This window comes from Scylla paramamosain, unplaced genomic scaffold (assembly GCF_035594125.1).
Source record: "Scylla paramamosain isolate STU-SP2022 unplaced genomic scaffold, ASM3559412v1 Contig37, whole genome shotgun sequence".
NCBI classification, from domain to species: domain Eukaryota; kingdom Metazoa; phylum Arthropoda; class Malacostraca; order Decapoda; family Portunidae; genus Scylla; species Scylla paramamosain.
The window spans coordinates 714,437-732,500 of NW_026973702.1; the positions used below are offsets into that span (position 1 = coordinate 714,437).

Genomic DNA, 18,064 nt, shown 5'->3' on the forward strand with positions numbered 1-18,064 from the left:
AGCATTGTGGATTAAGGATGACAGATTAAGAAAATAATCTGGATTAAGGACTGTACAGTGTTCTGAAAAATGCTGGAAAAGAATCTGTTTCAGTGTGTGTGTGTGTGTGTGTGTGTGTGTGTGTGTGTGTGTGTGTGTGTGTGTGTGTGTGTGTGTGTGTGTGTGTGTGTGTGTGTGTGCTTTCTGTTATACTGTCAATAATAGACAATCAACTTCATTTACAAAAATGTTGCTAGTCTTCAGATATGAGAGACATTTATCAACACACAACGGTTACTTATTTTCTTGAACTTCTTTCCTTTTTTTCTTCTTCATCTCATTTTCTTCAACGTATTTTTTTTCAACTTCTCTTTTTCAACTTGTTTTTGTGTCCAATCATCACAACAACGAAGTCAAGCCACGCCATATCATCACTTCCTTCATTATTTCTACTAATAGCAGTTTACAGACAGAAAGAGTTGAAGTGCTGTAGATAAACAAATAAGAGACAGAGACGGGGGGGAGTGGCGTATGGGGGATTACAGAGGGGTTGGGAGGAGAGGGGAGGAGAAATAAAGGCGGCAGGATAAAACAAGTGAATATCGCCTGGTGCTTGAGCGAAGATTGATGATAATTCTGTGTTATCATTTACGTGCAAAGGAGGTGAGGAGGGGGGGAAGGGGAGGTGGGGAGGGAAGGAGGAGCAGAGAGGATTGGGGGGTAGGGGAGTAAAGGAGACACCCATCTTCTCTGCAATGGCAGCGATAACTCCCCGCCTCGCCTTTCCTATCTACTCCCATTTCCCACTATCACCTACTCCCCTTCCCTCCCCACTAACGCCCACTCCTAACTCCCCTTCCTCTCCCCACTCACTCTCACTCCTCTTCTATCCCCATTTCCTTTCACTGTTCTCTTTACCACTCATACTACTCCTCTTTTTCCTCCCCACTCACCCATCCCGCCTTTTTCTCCCTCTTTATCCCCTTCCCCCTCCCCTTAACAGTTTCTCTTCTCCCCTTCTCTCCTCTCACATTCCATCCACACATCTTTTCACTTCCACCACTCCATATGCTTCCCCATCACCTACATCCACTTTCTTCCTTCCTTCCCTATCTCTTGGCTTTTTCCTGACCTTCTCTTCGCCCCATCACTCCCTTAACCTTCACAATTAATTCATCTCTCTCTCTCTCTCTCTCTCTCTCTCTCTCTCTCTCTCTCTCTCTCTCTCTCTCTCTCTCTCTCTCTCTCTCTCTAAAAATCCAAGAACATTCACAGCCACATCTACCTCCACTACTACTACTACTACTACTACTACTACTACTACTACTACTACTACTACTACTACTACTCCTTATCACAAACAGCCACGGAAGGGACACAAAATCTGCTGTTGTTTGTTCTTCCTTTGCATTAATTTTTGCTCTCGTGTATACAGACTAGTCCTTTAAAATGTTTCGCACCATCCCTCCTCCCTCTCCCTCTCCCTTTCCCTACCCCTAATAAAACAATCTTTATCAAAACAATCTTTATGATAAGCCACGCAATATCATCACTTCCTTCATTTTTTTCCATGTATAGTTTAAAAAAAAAAAAATAGAAATAGATAAAGTGCTGTCCCCAAAAATTGGTAACCACTCAGAGACATGTTTTCCTTCCCCGTCTTTGTGTACATATTGTATATAAAGAACAAAGCTCTGAAGACTGTTACTCCCCTCATCAACACAAGCCAAAGTCGCCATCTTACACTGTGAACGCTTATCAACACTCTATGGACTCTCTCAAGAGGGAAGCTTCAAGACACTCCTCCCACAATTGTTGACGATCGTTTCCGACTCTGTTTAGGGACCGGCACTTCAGGGGACATTTTTCTTCGTAATTTTGTTGCCCTTGTCAGGTGCCCCTCCTGGAAAATGAGACAGACAGAGAGAGAGAGAGAGAGAGAGAGAGAGAGAGAGAGAGAGAGAGAGAGAGAGAGAGAGAGAGAGAGAGAGAGAGAGAGAGAGAGAGAGCCGTCTGCAGTTTTCGGCCTCCCGGAGCCATCATTCTGCCCCAGTAGTCAAATTTTCGCGTGTTTTTGAGCGCGCCAAATTAACATTTATGTCTCAAAAACACTGCACAACAAAGAATGATTCAAGCACATGCGACACTTGTGGAAACTAGCTTACAGTATTACTCCTTTCATCAAACGTCTTCCCCCCTCTCCAGTTCAATGACCTCCCATTAACATGCGTCTGCTCACGCCACAACAACGTTAAGTTACACAGACAATGAAAGGAATGTTCTCTTGGGCGAGAGGTACTGCCCGCCAGGTATGGGGACACTACTTGCACCAACTCATTCGTTAAGAAAATCTCATAACTTAGATAATAATGGCTTAAAACGCACACAAGCCAAACATACTGTGTCCTCAGCTCATAATGATCCCCCTCCTGCTCTTCCTGCTTCCTCACTGATGCACGTAAGGGTCACGGCTCGAGTTCTACCCTTGGCATTGTAAGCGCGGGACTGAACTTGCTCTCCTCGGCACAGTGACACGAGAATGTGGCAGTGGAAGTCATTTTAGCTGAGCCAAAACTACACGTCAGTTACGTTGTGTGAATGGGCATTGTTGGCGAGGTTTTCCACGGCTCTAAATGGCTGACAGACCGTGGTGGCGCCAAATGTTAGTGCGATATTAGTGCACAGCTGCTGATGTATGAAGTGTGAGCCAAATAACACAGATAAGTGACTGATAGAATTAATATTTAGAGAATTAAATATACTAAATCAAATAAATGTATTACTTCTATGCTTTTGAAGAGAGTCTTCATTGCAGTGATTCAGCATAATTCATTGAAAAGTGCATCACTGCCGCTAATGAAAAATAATCATAATTCTATATTTTGTTTCATTCTTGTATCTGATTGGCTAAAAGACCTTATCACATTCTAGAATCGAGGCCTCTGATTGGTGCGCCTGGTGGGTGCCGAAGTCTTTAGCTCCAAGCTGCTGAGCGCTCCAAGAAGGGGGCGCAAAGGTATACCATACCCTCTGACGAACCAGGTTCCCAGTAAGACTGTGCAATGCCTGGATTTTCCTACTGAAGATTTTGGCACAACACTCCATAATACGAGATTCAACAACAACAAGAGGAAACGACAAGCAATGGACGCCCAAGAGACCCTCGGTGAGAAGGGGAGCGCTAAGGAGAAAGTGACGACCAAGAACAAGAAGAAGAGGCGGCTGGAGAGCCTCGAAGACTGCACCAGCCACGAGAAGACGGTCACTGAAGGCTGTGCAGAGATGAAACATCGCGCGAGCCGGCGAGAACACAAAAATCAGAGGGACGGGAATGACATCAAAGGCAAGAAAACGATGAGCGTGGAGTGTTTTCATCCGATTATGGACCGCACCAAGAAGAGAAAGAGGCAGAACAAGGACGACGACGAGAAACAGAACAAGAGGAAGAAACAACACACAGAGGAAACGGAAAACCAGGACAAGAAAAGGAAGAGGCAGGTTAATGACGACGACGAGAAGCAGAACAAGAAGAGGCAGAGGCAGGTTACGGACGATGACGAGAAGCAGGACAAGAAGAGGAAGAGGCTAGACACGGAGGACGACGAGAAGCAGGACAAGAAGAGGAAGAGGCAGGTTAAGGACGACGACGCGAAGCAGGACAAGAAGAGGAAGAGGCAGGACGCGGAGGACGACGAGAAGCAGGCAAAGAAGAGCAGGGGGGAGGGCAGGAGAGAACGAAAGAAGGGGGGAAGATGGAGTGCTGTCAATGCGTTAAGCACGGCATCAAGAGATGGAAGATGAGAGGGTGGTACAAAGACGACGTGGTGAGGCTGATGGTGGATGCCAAGAGAGTCAGCAAGGAGAGGAACGTGAGCAGGTGGTGCCGTCTTAATATTGGGAAAGAAAACCTGGTGTCCGCGACCGTGCGCGGCAACGCGTGCCTTGTCCAGCTTGACAGCGGCTCCTCATGCAGCCTCATGAGGCTAACACTGGCCCGGAGGCTGGGAATCGTCACGGGCAAGCAAGAGACAGTAAAGAAATACTTGTTTACCTGGGCTGGCATGCTGGAGTTGGACGTGATCGAGCTGGACGAGGTGGTGGTGATGCTGCGTCGCTACGTGGCGGTCAACACGCGCATGACGGTCATTGTACGCGGGGATGTGAGGAAGCACTACTTGGACCTAATAGTCATGTCCATGAGCCGCCTGCAGGAGGCCGAGGTGCGGCAGGAGTTCCATCCCGACGACAGCAGCACCCTGTTCCTGCGTCACCCAAAACGTCTGCGGCGGAGACAACCTTCGGACACACAACGCAAAACGTTCATGTTTGCCGCACGAGCGTTAGGCATCGAGGAGCCGCTGACGGTGATGGTGAACACTGGTAACGCGTCAACATTCTCTATCACTAAGACTGGTCAGGACAAGATGCTGTGCAGGACAGGCAAATCGACTGTGCTGCCGAAACGAGTCCTGCTGCACTTTGGCAGCGGCACAGACACTCTGCGAAAGATGGACACGATATACATGCGCCACTGGTTTGATTTCGTGTTTGGACGAACGCTGCTGTGTAAATTACAAGCAGCGATAGATTATGATGATTTGTCCATGACCTTGACGCTCAACGGAAAACGATACCGCTTCGACATCCTCACTCACGTCCTCCGTCTGCGTACGCCCAGAGGTGCCGCGTCCTCTCAGCCTCCGCCTTGATTTTATTGATTGACTGATTTTTTTGTTTTGTTTCGATTTGTTATCCATCAGGGAGGTCAGCAGAGGCAAGAAATAGATGAATAAAAATCCCGCTCAAAGAAGATCCCAAAACGAAAATAGGAGCAGTCAATAGAGTAGAAAAAAATAGTCTGGATTAAGGATATAAAACTGTGTTCTTCATTAAGGATATTAGACTAAGAAAATCAAGATTATGGACAGTAAATCAAGGTTATTAAGATAAAGGATAGTAGATTAAGAAAATAGTCTGGATTAAGGATATTAGTTAAGAAAATAGTCTGCATAAGAAAATATTACACTAAGAAATGAAGATTAAGGATAACAAAATAAGGAAAATAAAATAAAAATATCAAATTAATAAAATGGCCTGGATTAAGAATGGTAGACTAAGAAAATAGTCTGGATTGAGGATAGTAGATTAAAAAAAGTCTGAATCAAAAATAGTCTAAATTGAGATTAATGCATTAACAAAAAAAATCAGGATTAAGGATGGTAGATCAAGGAAAGAGTCTGAATTAAGAAAAGTAGATTAAAAAAAATAAACTGGATTAGAGATAATAAATCAAGAAAATAGTCTGAATTAAGGATAACAGATTAAGAAAATGGTCTGGATTATGGAAATTAAGATCAAGGTTGATAGACTAAGAAAACAATCTTGGATTAAGGATAGTAGATCAAGTAAATAGTTTGTATTAAGGATAGTAAATTAAGAAAGAGGTCTGGATTAAGAATATTACATTAAGAAGATAGACTGGATGAAGGATATTACTTCAAGAAAGTAGTCTACATTAAGAATAGTAGATGAAGAAAATTGTCTACATTAAGGATAGTAAATAAAAAAAATAGACTGGATTAACGACAGTAGATTAAGTAGATGATCTACTTTGTCTACCGTCTTAAGGATGGCAGATAAAGAAAATAGTACAGATTTAGGAGAGTAAATTAAGAAAATAGACTGGATTGAGGATTATACACTGATTAAGAAAATGTTGTGGTTAAGGATATTATAATTAAGGAATCTACAATTAAGGAGAGTAGATTAAGGACATAATTTGGATTAAGGACAGTAGATTAAGTAAATAGTCTGGATTAAGGACAATAGTCTGGATTAAGGACACTATATTAAGGAAATAGTCTGGATTAAGGACACTATATTAAGGAAATAGTCTGGATTAAGGACACTATATTAAGGAAATAGTCTGGATTAAGGACACTATATTAAGGAAATAGTCTGGATTAAGGACACTATATTAAGGAAATAGTCTGGATTAAGGACACTAGATTAAGGAAATACGAGTAGTCTGGATTAAGGACAATGAATTAAGAAAATAGTGTGGATTAAGGACATTGAATTAAGAAAATAGTGTGGATTAAGGCCTTAGTGAATTAAGGACACTTGGATGAATGTCATTAGGTTAAGAGCAGAGGTTGCAGCAATGGTTATGTACAAAGCAGTACACAGGTACATCCATGGGACTGAAAAGTTCTGTAAGGTAACACAGGCTGTGCTTGTATAGAGATATATTTATTATATTGTAATCTGATGTATTTATACACAGATTATATTTCTATATTGTAATTTGATGTGTGAGTTTGAGACTTGGGTCCATTCCATATTGATGTTCGCTGTGTGCTTTGTGACCTGATGTTTAAATGTGTTTATATATATATATATACGAGTATATATATATATATATATATATATATATATATATATATATATATATATATATATATATATATATATATATATATATATATATATATATATATATATATATATATATATATAACTATATATATATATATATATATATATATATATATATATATATATATATATATATATATATATATATATATATATATAATATATATATATATACATATATATATATATGGATGCGTTACATAATGACGGAAGTCTTGATAGTGTTCTTGCGAAATATTTTGAAAAAGAATATTTTAGTGTGTGTGTGTGTGTGTGTGTGTGTGTGTGTGTGTGTGTGTGTGTGTGTGTGTGTGTGTGTTCAGTTTTCTTTTTCTTCTATAATATAATTAATAATAATTAGACAATCAACTTCATTTAGAGTCACTTTAGTAGAGTGTTCGGAAATAAGAGACAATGACCATCACATAACGCTTATCATTTTCTTCAACTTTTTTTTATGTTCATTTTCCTCCTTTTTTTTTTTCTTCAAGTAATTCTTCTTGAACGTATTCTTTTCTTCTCCTTATCATCTTCTTCTTCTACTCTTTGTTTTGTGTCCAACCATGACAACAACGGAGGCAAGCCACGCAATATCATCACTTCCTTCATTGTTTCCACGTATACCTTAAAGACGGAAATAGATAAGGTGCTTTGCCCAAACACGTCAATGCTAAACCCTTGTACAACTGTTTGGCACATCTTTCCTTAATTACTAACCACTCTGAGACATCTTTTCCTTCCCCTTCTTTCTGTACATATTGTTAATAAAGAACAAAGCTCCGAAGACTGTTACTCCCCTCATCAACACAAGTCAAAGTCTTCGTCTAACACTGTGGACGCTTATCAAGACTACTCTCTCAAGAGGGAAGCTTCAAGACACTCATCCTCTAATTTTTGACAATCGTTTCTTCTGACTCAGTTTGGGGACCGGCGCCTCAGGGAACATTTTTTTTCTTTCCAATTTTGTTGGCCTTGGCAGGTACCCCTCTTAAATGAAAAAATAAATAAATAAATAAATAAATAAAAATAAATAAATAAATAAAAAACAAAATGAAATAGAAAAGGAAGAGGGAGATGAAGGGAAGGAGGAAATGTAAGGATGAAGGGAAGAGGGAGAGGAGGGAAGGAATGGGGAGAGAGAGGGAATGGGGAGGGAGGGAAGGGGAAGAGAAAATAGGGAGAGGGAATGGGGAGGGAGGGAGGAAGAGAGAATGGGGAGAGAGGGAGAGAGAGAGAGAGAGAGAGAGAGAGAGAGAGAGAGAGAGAGAGAGAGAGAGAGAGAGAGAGAGAGAGAGAGAGAGAGAGAGAGAGAGAGAGAGAGAGCGTCATCTGCAGGTTTTGGCTGGCCGAAGCCACCGTTCTCCCCGGAGAGTCAAATTTTCGCGCGCCAAATCAACGTCTATGTCTCAAAAATACTGCACAACAAAGTATGATTCAAGCACGTCCAACACTTCTGGAAACTAGTATGCAGTATTACCAATGTTTTCTCCCATCAAACCTCTTCCCCTCTTCAGTTCAATGACCTCCCGTTAACATGCGTCTGATCACGCTTCAACAACGCTTGATTATATTAAGTTACACAGAATGAAAGGGATGAAAAGTAAAATGAATATAAAGTTTTAACAAGATTATTTTTATTATTATTATTATTATTATTACTAGTAGTAGTAGTAGTAGTAGTAGTAGTAGTAGTAGTAGTAGTAGTAGTAGTAGTAGCAATGATGATAATGATAGTAATAATAATAATAATAATAATAATAATAATAATAATAATAATAATAATAATAATAATAATAATAATATTAATAATAATAATATTAATAATAATAATAATCCCCTTTCCCAAGCGGATTCAATATTCTCCACTCATGGTCTGGATTTCAAAGTGACTCATTACTGTTATAACGACGTGCATGCCACGTCTGTCTGTCTGTCTGTCTATTTATCTGTCTGTCTATCTATCCATCTATGCCTACCTATTGATCTATCTATATATATGTATATATATATATATATATATATATATATATATATATATATATATATATATATATATATATATATATATATATATATATATATATATATATATATATATGTCTTTCTATCTATCCATCTTTCTATCAAGGCATTTATTTATCTATCTCTACGTATAAATGTGTGTGTGTGTGTGTGTGTGTGTGTGTGTGCGCAGGCTGCCAGATTTCTAGACCTAACTGCCTTACTTCCAATCCAGTGATCTGCACACACACACACACACACACACACACACCAGCGAAGGAGCCAAGGGGGGGGGGGAGAGAGAGAGAGAGAGAGAGAGAGAGAGAGAGAGAGAGAGAGAGAGAGAGAGAGAGAGAGAGAGAGAGAATGTCATACGTACATACACGTACGCACGTACGTACGTACACACACACACACACACACACACACACACACACACACACCGTCACAAGCATGCGTGCATCTATGGTAAATTTTCACTTTTCACTTCACTCTTTCTCTCTATTCTGGACGAGACTTTTTTTCCTTGTAGTTTTGCGTCTGTTTTGAATTGATGTACTTGTTGCGAATGATTAGTTTTTACCCCACCCCTCCACTGATCACGCGTTCCCCTCAGATCAACCCTTTCACTGCAACAGAAGCAATGTGTCAACTCTTTATAAGCATCTACAGGAAACTTAGCGATGAAAAAATATATTTTGCAATTTCTTCTCAGTTCCAAGATTGAATGTGGCTGGAGGACAAGTCCAGAACGTGACTGGTAATTAGGGAGAGGAGCACCGAGTGGCAGTCAAAGGGTTAATATAAAACAGACCTAAATCTACCTGAAACAGACAAGTATCACAGCAGCAACACTCACTCGCAGTGTTTCTCCCGAGAGGACTGACCGGATACGTGTAACTACCTCACCTGACAAGCTTAAACCAATTAAACCCTAACTACTTTCCCACCCAAAGACTTTCCAACCACATAACACCAAAAACTCTACGTAATCTTGTCAATGTAACGCTCCGGGGAACAAGAGGGTAGCAAGAGCGTAACAACAGTATTAACTGCCTCCAACAACCACCTAACAGCCAATTCGGTAGTTACCTTGTTAATACGTCACCAATATTCCTAGTCTTCCGTTTTCTACAGTACATGGTTGAAATGTTAAATTGTTAAATACGAATAGTATAACAAAAGTGAATACGATAGAAGAAGAAGAAGAAGAAGAAGAAGAAGAAGAAGAAGAAGAAGAAGAAGAAGAAGAAGAAGAAGAAGAAGAAGAAGAAGAAGAAGAAGAAGAAGACGAGGAGGAGGATGAGGAGGAGGAGGAGGAGATATTAAAATCAAGAGAGAGAGAGAGAGAGAGAGAGAGAGAGAGAGAGAGAGAGAGAGAGAGAGAGTAAAGATGACCACGGGAGAAATCAGTATGGATACCAGCAGACAGGAAACACCTTATCTTGTCTCTATTTTCTCCTTTTATCCAGTGTTCCCTTATTACTGTTTTACAGCCTCGCCTCCCCCACGCCCTCCAGTACTCACCACACGACCCGCAGCCCTCCTGACGCACGGATGGATGGGAAATATTACGATAATCGCCACCTCGGGACTTCACAACTTACTCTGTACCTCAGGTGACGGGGGAGGGGGTGGGGGCGGGAACTCAGGGCTGGCAACTTATGCGATTCGTCAATATTATGATAAAACTCTAACTCACGCCGAGTAACTGTTGAAATTGACAGGAAATATAGATCAGTAAGTATTATTGCTTTGTGTATTGATATTTGTAGGTTTGTTCGGGTTTACCGTTGATTTAGTGTTTTATGAAGCGTACATTATGTTGGAACTCCTGGCTGATCACACATAGCGGGAAATAGATTTTCGCTTGATTCAGTAGGGGAGAGAGAGAGAGAGAGAGAGAGAGAGAGAGAGAGAGAGAGAGAGAGAGAGGGAGAGAGAGAGAGAGAGAGAGAGAGAGAGAGAGAGAGAGAGAGAGAGAGAGAGCAATTGAGTCATTATCCTTTCGTTCGTCTTTCTTTAAGGAATGAAGACGCGGCAGTGAGGGAGCCAGACACAAAGGAAGGACAGGATGGGAGAGGGTGCCAGCGAAACAAGAAACATTAAGAGATTAAAGAAAATAAGAAGAAAAAGGAGAAAAAAATGGATGCAGGAGACGACTAAGAAGAAGAAGGAATATAAAAAAAAAAAGTCAATTAATGGGAAGGAAAAAAATCAGAAAAGTTGAGGACAGAATATAGAAGGAGAAAAAAAGGAGAAGGAAGAGGAGGAAGAAAAGTGAAAGGAGAAGGACGCGTTAGAGATAAAGGGGAGCAGAAGGCGAAGATAAAGTGTTATTATGCAGGACTTAGGAGGACGCCAAGCTTACTTTGCTCGTCCTGGAGAAGAAACTGTCAGCTGTACTGACCCTCAGATGTGATGCAATATTAGGTACAGCAGCCAACGCTGACCCTACACCCAATACACACCTAACACACCCAACACACACTTAGTACACCCAGTAAGTACTCACCCCCCGATGCGGTGCACTGCAGGGTCAGCGGGTCACCCTCGATCAGTGACCTCAACACCCCGCCGTGGACAGGACTCCATCCAGTGTCCAGGAGCACCAGGCACGACGGCACGACTGTGGAGGGAAGAGCTTGGTTACTGGTGGCGTGTGGCGGTGTGTGGGCATTGCGGGGGTGGTGTGTGGTGGAGTGAGTGGGTGCAGAGTGCTGCAGACTTTGTGTGGACGTGGTCTGCCATGTGGTGTGTGCAGCATGTGTAAAGGCAGGTGGTGATGGGGATGGTGAATGTGCTGAGTGCTTTTGTGGGAACACCTTACTGTTGTATGATAGACACATTGTTTGTTATACGTAAACACACACACACACACACACACACACACACACACACACACAGGAATTTCAAACCCCGCATAAATCATCGCAGTATGTTTATGAATGCTAACTACTAAAAAATCTCCCAAAAGGCAAGTAATATGCATAAAGAATCTATTGGTGATTTGTGCGTCCGCTGGTGGTCAGGATTGAAAGGAGGAGGAAGATCGGGGGAGCGAGGGCGGCGCTGCCATTTAGGAGTGTACTGTACCAGTGTACTGGCATTACGGTATTTCACTGTGTCGGGTCAAGTATTGCTATTGGTACAGTTATCTTTGTTGATAATACCAATGCACACACACACAAACAAACAAACAAACAAACAAACACACACACACACACACACACACACACACACACACACACACACACACACACACGCATACAAACACTTACACACACACACACACACACACACACACACACACACACACACACACACACACACACACACACACACACACACGCGCCTCGCTCGATCCGTGCCACCAGACACCACAACAAGATACGCCTAAAGGTGCCGCGCACAGAGCGGTACAGACTCAGCGCGATTCCCACCATGGTGCGATAAATCAATCAATAGCATTTCCTTTCTAGATTAGACTTACCTTTTGGATTAATGTTAAGTATTTCCCCACTCCCCTCTACATTTTCAGTTTGTTAAATGCCTGAATAATGAACCGTTTATTATTATTATTATTATTATTATTATTATTATTATTATTATTATTATTATTATTATTATTATTACACACACACACACACACACACACACACACACACACACACACACACACACACACACACACGAATGTTTACCAGCATATTTTTATTTTTATTCCATATTTAGTTGGAATAGTAAAACAATTTGACTGGAGATTTCATAAAAGTTCTATTAACACACACAAAAGCTATGACGAGGACATGTTCAGTGTAAGGCACAGCAACACCCCCAGCAACAGGCAGCAAGTACCAGACAAGGCATTAGTGGTCGAGGCGCGGCAGTCATCACCAGCTTCTAATTGTTCCCGGAAAAAACACCAAGACAATCAGGAAATCAACTTAATTCAAGACATACTGAGAACCAGCTCCCTAAACTCCCTTAGTAATAGGCTTCGTGACTCACCGAGGCGGCAAGTTAGACGAATGAATGAGGCCACCCGCGCGTCAAGGCCAAACTGATGCAGCCAACAAGTGGCAAACATTCCTAACAAACACGCCTTCCTGCCGCAGAGCAGCGGCGACCAAACTCCTTTAAAGTGGCGCGCACCCCCCTACATGTGAACGGATGAGCGCAGCGGTGCGTGAGGAAACCCGCGGCGAGCAGGACGTCAAGGAAACAACGCAGCCTACGTAGATAACAGATAAATAATAAATACACAAATAAATAAACAATGCATAAACTCATGAGGCACAAATTCCCGGATAAATTTTTTTTTTTTCTGGCAGTTTAGTATCCTTGGCCAGTGAATTTCCTCGCAAACAGATATTCAGCTTCACTAAAGAGGCAAAGAAGACGTTGTACACAGTCTTTGAAAGGAGAAGAAACAGATCGAGAAAAAGGAAATTAACGGAAAATAAAAAAATCTTCTTCCGCCTCCTCCACCTCCACCACCACTTCTGACCTCTTGTACTCCTGTCCGTGTCTATCACTTCTCCACTTTCAGTGCCTCCACCTCCCCTCCTTTCCTGGCGCCACACCAGCAGCCTCTCACCACCACAAACCCTCCGCGGTCTGGTCTCCTCTGCTTACAGTCAGAATTTCAACACTTTCTATCCTTTCTTTAAAACTTGAACACTTTCCAGCTCAGCGCTAAAGCCACCCGGCTTCGAGGACACATTATTCTACCTCATAAAGAAAAGAAAACTGAATGAGGCATAACTATATTTCTTTTGAGACTCTCCCTCTCTTTATCCCAGTCAGAAAGCCTGTGTGTGTGTGTGTGTGTGTGTGTGTGTGTGTGTGTGTGTGTGTGTGTGTTTGTAGTCTGTCATCTCTCTCTCTCTCTCTCTCTCTCTCTCTCTCTCTCTCTCTCTCTCTCTCTCTCTCTCTCTCTCTCTGTCTCTGTCTCTCTCTCTGTCTGTCTGTCCGTAAACTATGTACCAACGGTGACGCGCGATTAAACAAAACCGGCGTTGTAACACACCCGTTCATTAGCACCTCCAATCAGACAGACATCCCGGGTGGCGGAGATGCATCACTTGTTTACCTTCGCCTGCTGCTGTTTATTCAGAGCCTGCATGTACTAATGACCATATAATGCTGCTACTGAGTAGTGTGTGTGTGATCTCTTTGTTTAATGAGAGAGAGAGAGAGAGAGAGAGAGAGAGAGAGAGAGAGAGAGAGAGAGAGAGAGAGAGAGAGAGAGAGTACACACGTGCGCCAAGTAACAAATGGAGCCTCTCCACAGCACGCCACCAAACAGGAAGGTGTGCATCCCCAAGTCAATTTCTTTAATAGTTTCAGAGTGAAGCACGCAGCATAATGGCGCCATAAACAAATGCTTCCCTTCTGACTGCGTCTCAAGTTCTCATATTAATTTTCTATTTCAGAATCTCGTTTCCCTCTCTGGCCCTTCCGCTCGCTGGCCGCCCTCTCCCCCTCGTGCATGCTCGCAGCTGCGCCTTTCCTCCCACGCGAATCACGGTGCAGTAATTCTTGTGTGTGCTTATATTTAAATAATGATGAAAAAACAATGACACCGAAGATACCACCAGCAGCTACAACACCACCACCACCACTACCACCATCACCACCACCACTATCACCATCATCACCACCACCACCACCACCACCACCACCACTACTAACAACAACAACAACAACAACAATGACAACGACGACACCACCAGCAGCTGCACCATCACCACCACCACCACCACCACAACAACAAACAACAACAACAACAACAACGACGACGACAGTGAGTGTCCTGGCAGACCGGCTCCGTGAGTTGTGATCCCCAAATAACTACTTATTGGCACATTTTTGTCCTTTAACTTATCATACAGAAAACATGTCGGTCACCATAAATCCGTATTTCATTCCTATACTTATAAAATGTAACATCAGTTATGTTTAAAACAACGAAACACACACACACACACACACACACACACACACACACACACACACATTATATTCACAATGACACCAGAGAAAAAAAGTTTATAGAAAATGCCACTCAAATATAAATTCCAAAAGTATTGTCTGTTTCATTACAACTTTTAGCTGCGTATTGTTTCAAAGGAACTCGACACGTCACGATCATAACACAGCGCTGTAGAGAGCTGCGGACGAGTGCGTCTGGGATCATTTGGTGGTGTTCCCTTCACGCCTTCCTGTGGCTCCACGAGATAGCTATCACCATGGCCGCAGTATGGACGCACATATTCATATCTAGTACTTAAAATGTGACCCGTCTACTTCTTTACCTGGCTACATATTGCATCCATAATTCATCCATCCACACGTACGTATTCACACAGTAAACATTTGCTTACGAAATCTCAAAGCCTTTTCACACTTACAGTCTAAGAAAAGATCAATGTTTGTCTGGAGTGAAAAAAAAAAAAGGCAGCTGAGAAAAGCGTGAGGGTGAGGTGCGGAGGGGTGAGCAGCCTGGCCACAAGTGGGCCTTAGCGACGGGCGGCCTCAAGGCGAAGGCGCTGCTGAATGGGTGAAGGAGGCGCCAGACGAGTTTGAGAGAATTCATGGCGGTGCTTCAGGGTTCAGTTGTGAAGAGCAGGGAGGCCACGACGACGCGTTGGCAGGTTGGACGAGCGATGGGAGAGGGAACAGTGAAGAAAACTCCACTTGACGGGATGGTACGAGAGAGAGAGAGAGAGAGAGAGAGAGAGAGAGAGAGAGAGAGAGAGAGAGAGAGAGAGAGAGAGTTATTATTTACCAATATTTACATTTCTAACTATTAATCAGCGTCTTTTGCACCTCATGAAAGTTAAGAAGGAACACTTTAAAATACCATGATACAAAACACAATACAAGGCAATACACCGCCTGAGTGCACGCCTAATGCACGCAGTCCTCCCCCCTCCACCCGCCCTAACGTCAGACCAAGCGTGGGTAACAAGTCCCGCCTGCCAAAACAACTGCCAACCTAAAACGTGTGTGATTTATTTATCCTCTCTGTGAACTGTTGGCATCACCTTCATTCATCCCTCACCAGCTCTAAGGGGAATGAGGAGAGAAGAGTGAGAGGGAAGAGCAGAAGGAGAAGAAACAAAAAACCTATGATGAACCAGGATCCAACCCTCCAGCTCAGAGGTAAGAGGCAAGGAAAGGAAAGAAGGAAGGCTTGAGAGAAAAAGCAATATTGACTTACTGTCTCAGACGAGGCAAAAGGTTGTGCTGTGGTGTACAAGTGTGTATCCCGATCGACAGGGAGCTTTAAAAGCCAGCAACTTCTCTACTGCTTTAAATTTAAGATTCATTACATAGCAACGTTCATATTTCCCTCATATACATCCAGTAGCATCAAAACGATACATTTCTTACTTGGCGAATACCGAAAGGTTCCTTTGTGAGGGGAAAGCACCACACGGAACTGAAGGAAACCTGAGTAAGCCACAGACACACTGGGATCTTTGACGAGCTAACCCCAGCGTCCACAGAACACTCGACGCGGCCTCGTGAAGGCCCATCACTTTCACAAGGAATGCCCTTCCTATCCTGTCAGGATCTGTTGGGAGGTGACAGGCTCTTCCTGGCCAGGCAGTCTCCGGGACAGACGAGGGGATTCCTCCCCTGAGTGAAGGATTAGCGAGAGGTGAGTGAGAGGAGCGTGTGTCCTCGGGAGGCGAGTGGTGGCAGCAGGACAGACATGGGGGGACGTGTATGTCTTCAGGTGGTACGAAAGAACTTGTCGAAGAGGTCTTGTTGTTGTTGTTGTTGGTGGTGGTGGTGGTGGTGGTGGTGGTGATGGTGGTGGCGGTGGTGGCGGTGCATTCCTCCCTCTCCTCCAAGCGTGACCCTTAAAGCGGTGGGTGTGTCGAGGGAGGAATGGCAGGGGCGAGGAGTGGGTGCGTATCGCGTGTTGGTAATTCCACTCCAGCTGACGTGGATACTGTGCCTCAACAATTGTTTTGCCACAACGTAAGTCACAGAGATTTACGTCAAGTTCCTCCCTCGCTCTCTGTCCATCTCTTGCTTTATAGAAGTGTGTGTGTGTGTGTGTGTGTGTGTGTGTGTGTGTGTGTGTGTGTGTGTGTCGCCACTGTGTGTCTGTATCGCAGCACGAAAGTCGCTATTTGTTCTGTGCAGGTGAGGCAGGGAGCGAGGCAACGCAGAGCCTGCCTTCCTAGACTGGAGCGCTGTGATAATGTGATTTTCGGCAGACTTCAGAGACCACAGGCGTAGATGGAGTGCTTTACATACAAGAATGCACGCACACTAAGGTGAGTGGCGTGCAGCCAGTGGGATGAATGGCTGCGTCAGGGACTGTTCAATCATGGCAGAGTTTTTAATTATGAGTAGTTGAAACCAAAATCGTGACACATATCGCATTCGGCCACACTAACCGCAGCCATCTGCAGGTGAACACTCTCACACTGGTCTGGCGCCACGCACTCCGTCCTACCCGGCAAGATTACACACTGCCTCAGCGTTACATGGCATCGCGGTGCAACGAATGAGAGCTGCATAAGACTCCACTCTTTGAGTCACCACTCTTGTCATGCACACAATGTTACACGCCGACACAAAGAAGGAGCAAATTGCAGTGGCTTTCTATAATGTTCTCGAAATCGTGGTGCATTATTCCAGTTGGCTGTTCATTATATTTGCTGTTCCTGGGTCGTTGCATTAGAGCTTTGCTGCAGCTTATTTATCTCATAATACTCACTGCTTGAACAACATTCTTCATACAATGCTATGGTATTTGTCAATGCTAGCGGGATCCCTGAGTAAACCAAGGCATCATAATTGAACTAATACAACGTTTGATAATGTATACTTAGGAGGAGGAGGAGGAGGAGGAGGAGAAGGAGGAGGAGGAGGAGGAGGAAGAGGAGGAGGAGGAAGGAAGGAGGTTTAGAGGACCCACTCCCCTCTCACTCTCCCTCTCACCATCACCCTCACTGTCACGTCTCCACTTCTCCTCCTCTCTCACACCTCTTACTTCTCCCCTTGTCTCTCTCTCAGTCATTTTTTTTATCAAAATCCGTGACCTACCCACTCACTCTCACTCTCACATCTCCATCTCTCTTCCTCTCTCACACCTCTCTCACTTCTCCCTTTCTCTCTCTTTCTTCCGACTTTTTAATCCAAATCTGTCATCTACCCACTCCCCTCTTACTTTCACTCTTATTCTCACATGTCCATCTCTCTCCTTATCCACGGTCTTTGACAAAATGTGTAGATGTGATATATATAAAATTAAATCATAAGCCCTTACCATGTGTTGTTGTCCTACAGCGCGGCCGCTCCTCAGGAAATATGCGGGAATAAACTGGGGCGTCCATCCATACTGTGCTCCAGTTGTCGTTATGACCAGCTCCCTCCTTGAGCCTCTAAGTAATGAGGGCGGGCTGGGGAAATACCTGGTTTCACCCTACCAGGTGAAACCAGGCGGCGAATGCACCAACAGCCGCGCCACGCTCTCCCACGCCCCACCCTACGCCCTCCCACCCGCACTGCACACCTAGTTATTTACTTAATCGATATCACCTCTTACGTTCTTGATTTGATTACTTATTGTCATACCTTTCCCTCTCAATGCACAGAAATGCACTGGCGACGCAAT

At 43.4% G+C, this 18,064-nt stretch overlaps 1 protein-coding gene across 2 annotated transcripts in view; it reads right to left on the reverse strand.

Annotated features, from left to right (window-relative positions):
• The window catches only part of LOC135097952 (uncharacterized), a 152,321-nt gene that overhangs the window by 97,372 nt on the left and 36,885 nt on the right, over nt 1-18,064 (reverse strand). For both annotated transcript variants that reach the window (XM_064000092.1, XM_064000093.1), the window contains exon 3: nt 10,934-11,047. In XM_064000092.1, the coding sequence (XP_063856162.1) occupies nt 10,934-11,047 (114 nt within the window). The remainder of the gene's footprint in view (nt 1-10,933; nt 11,048-18,064) is intronic.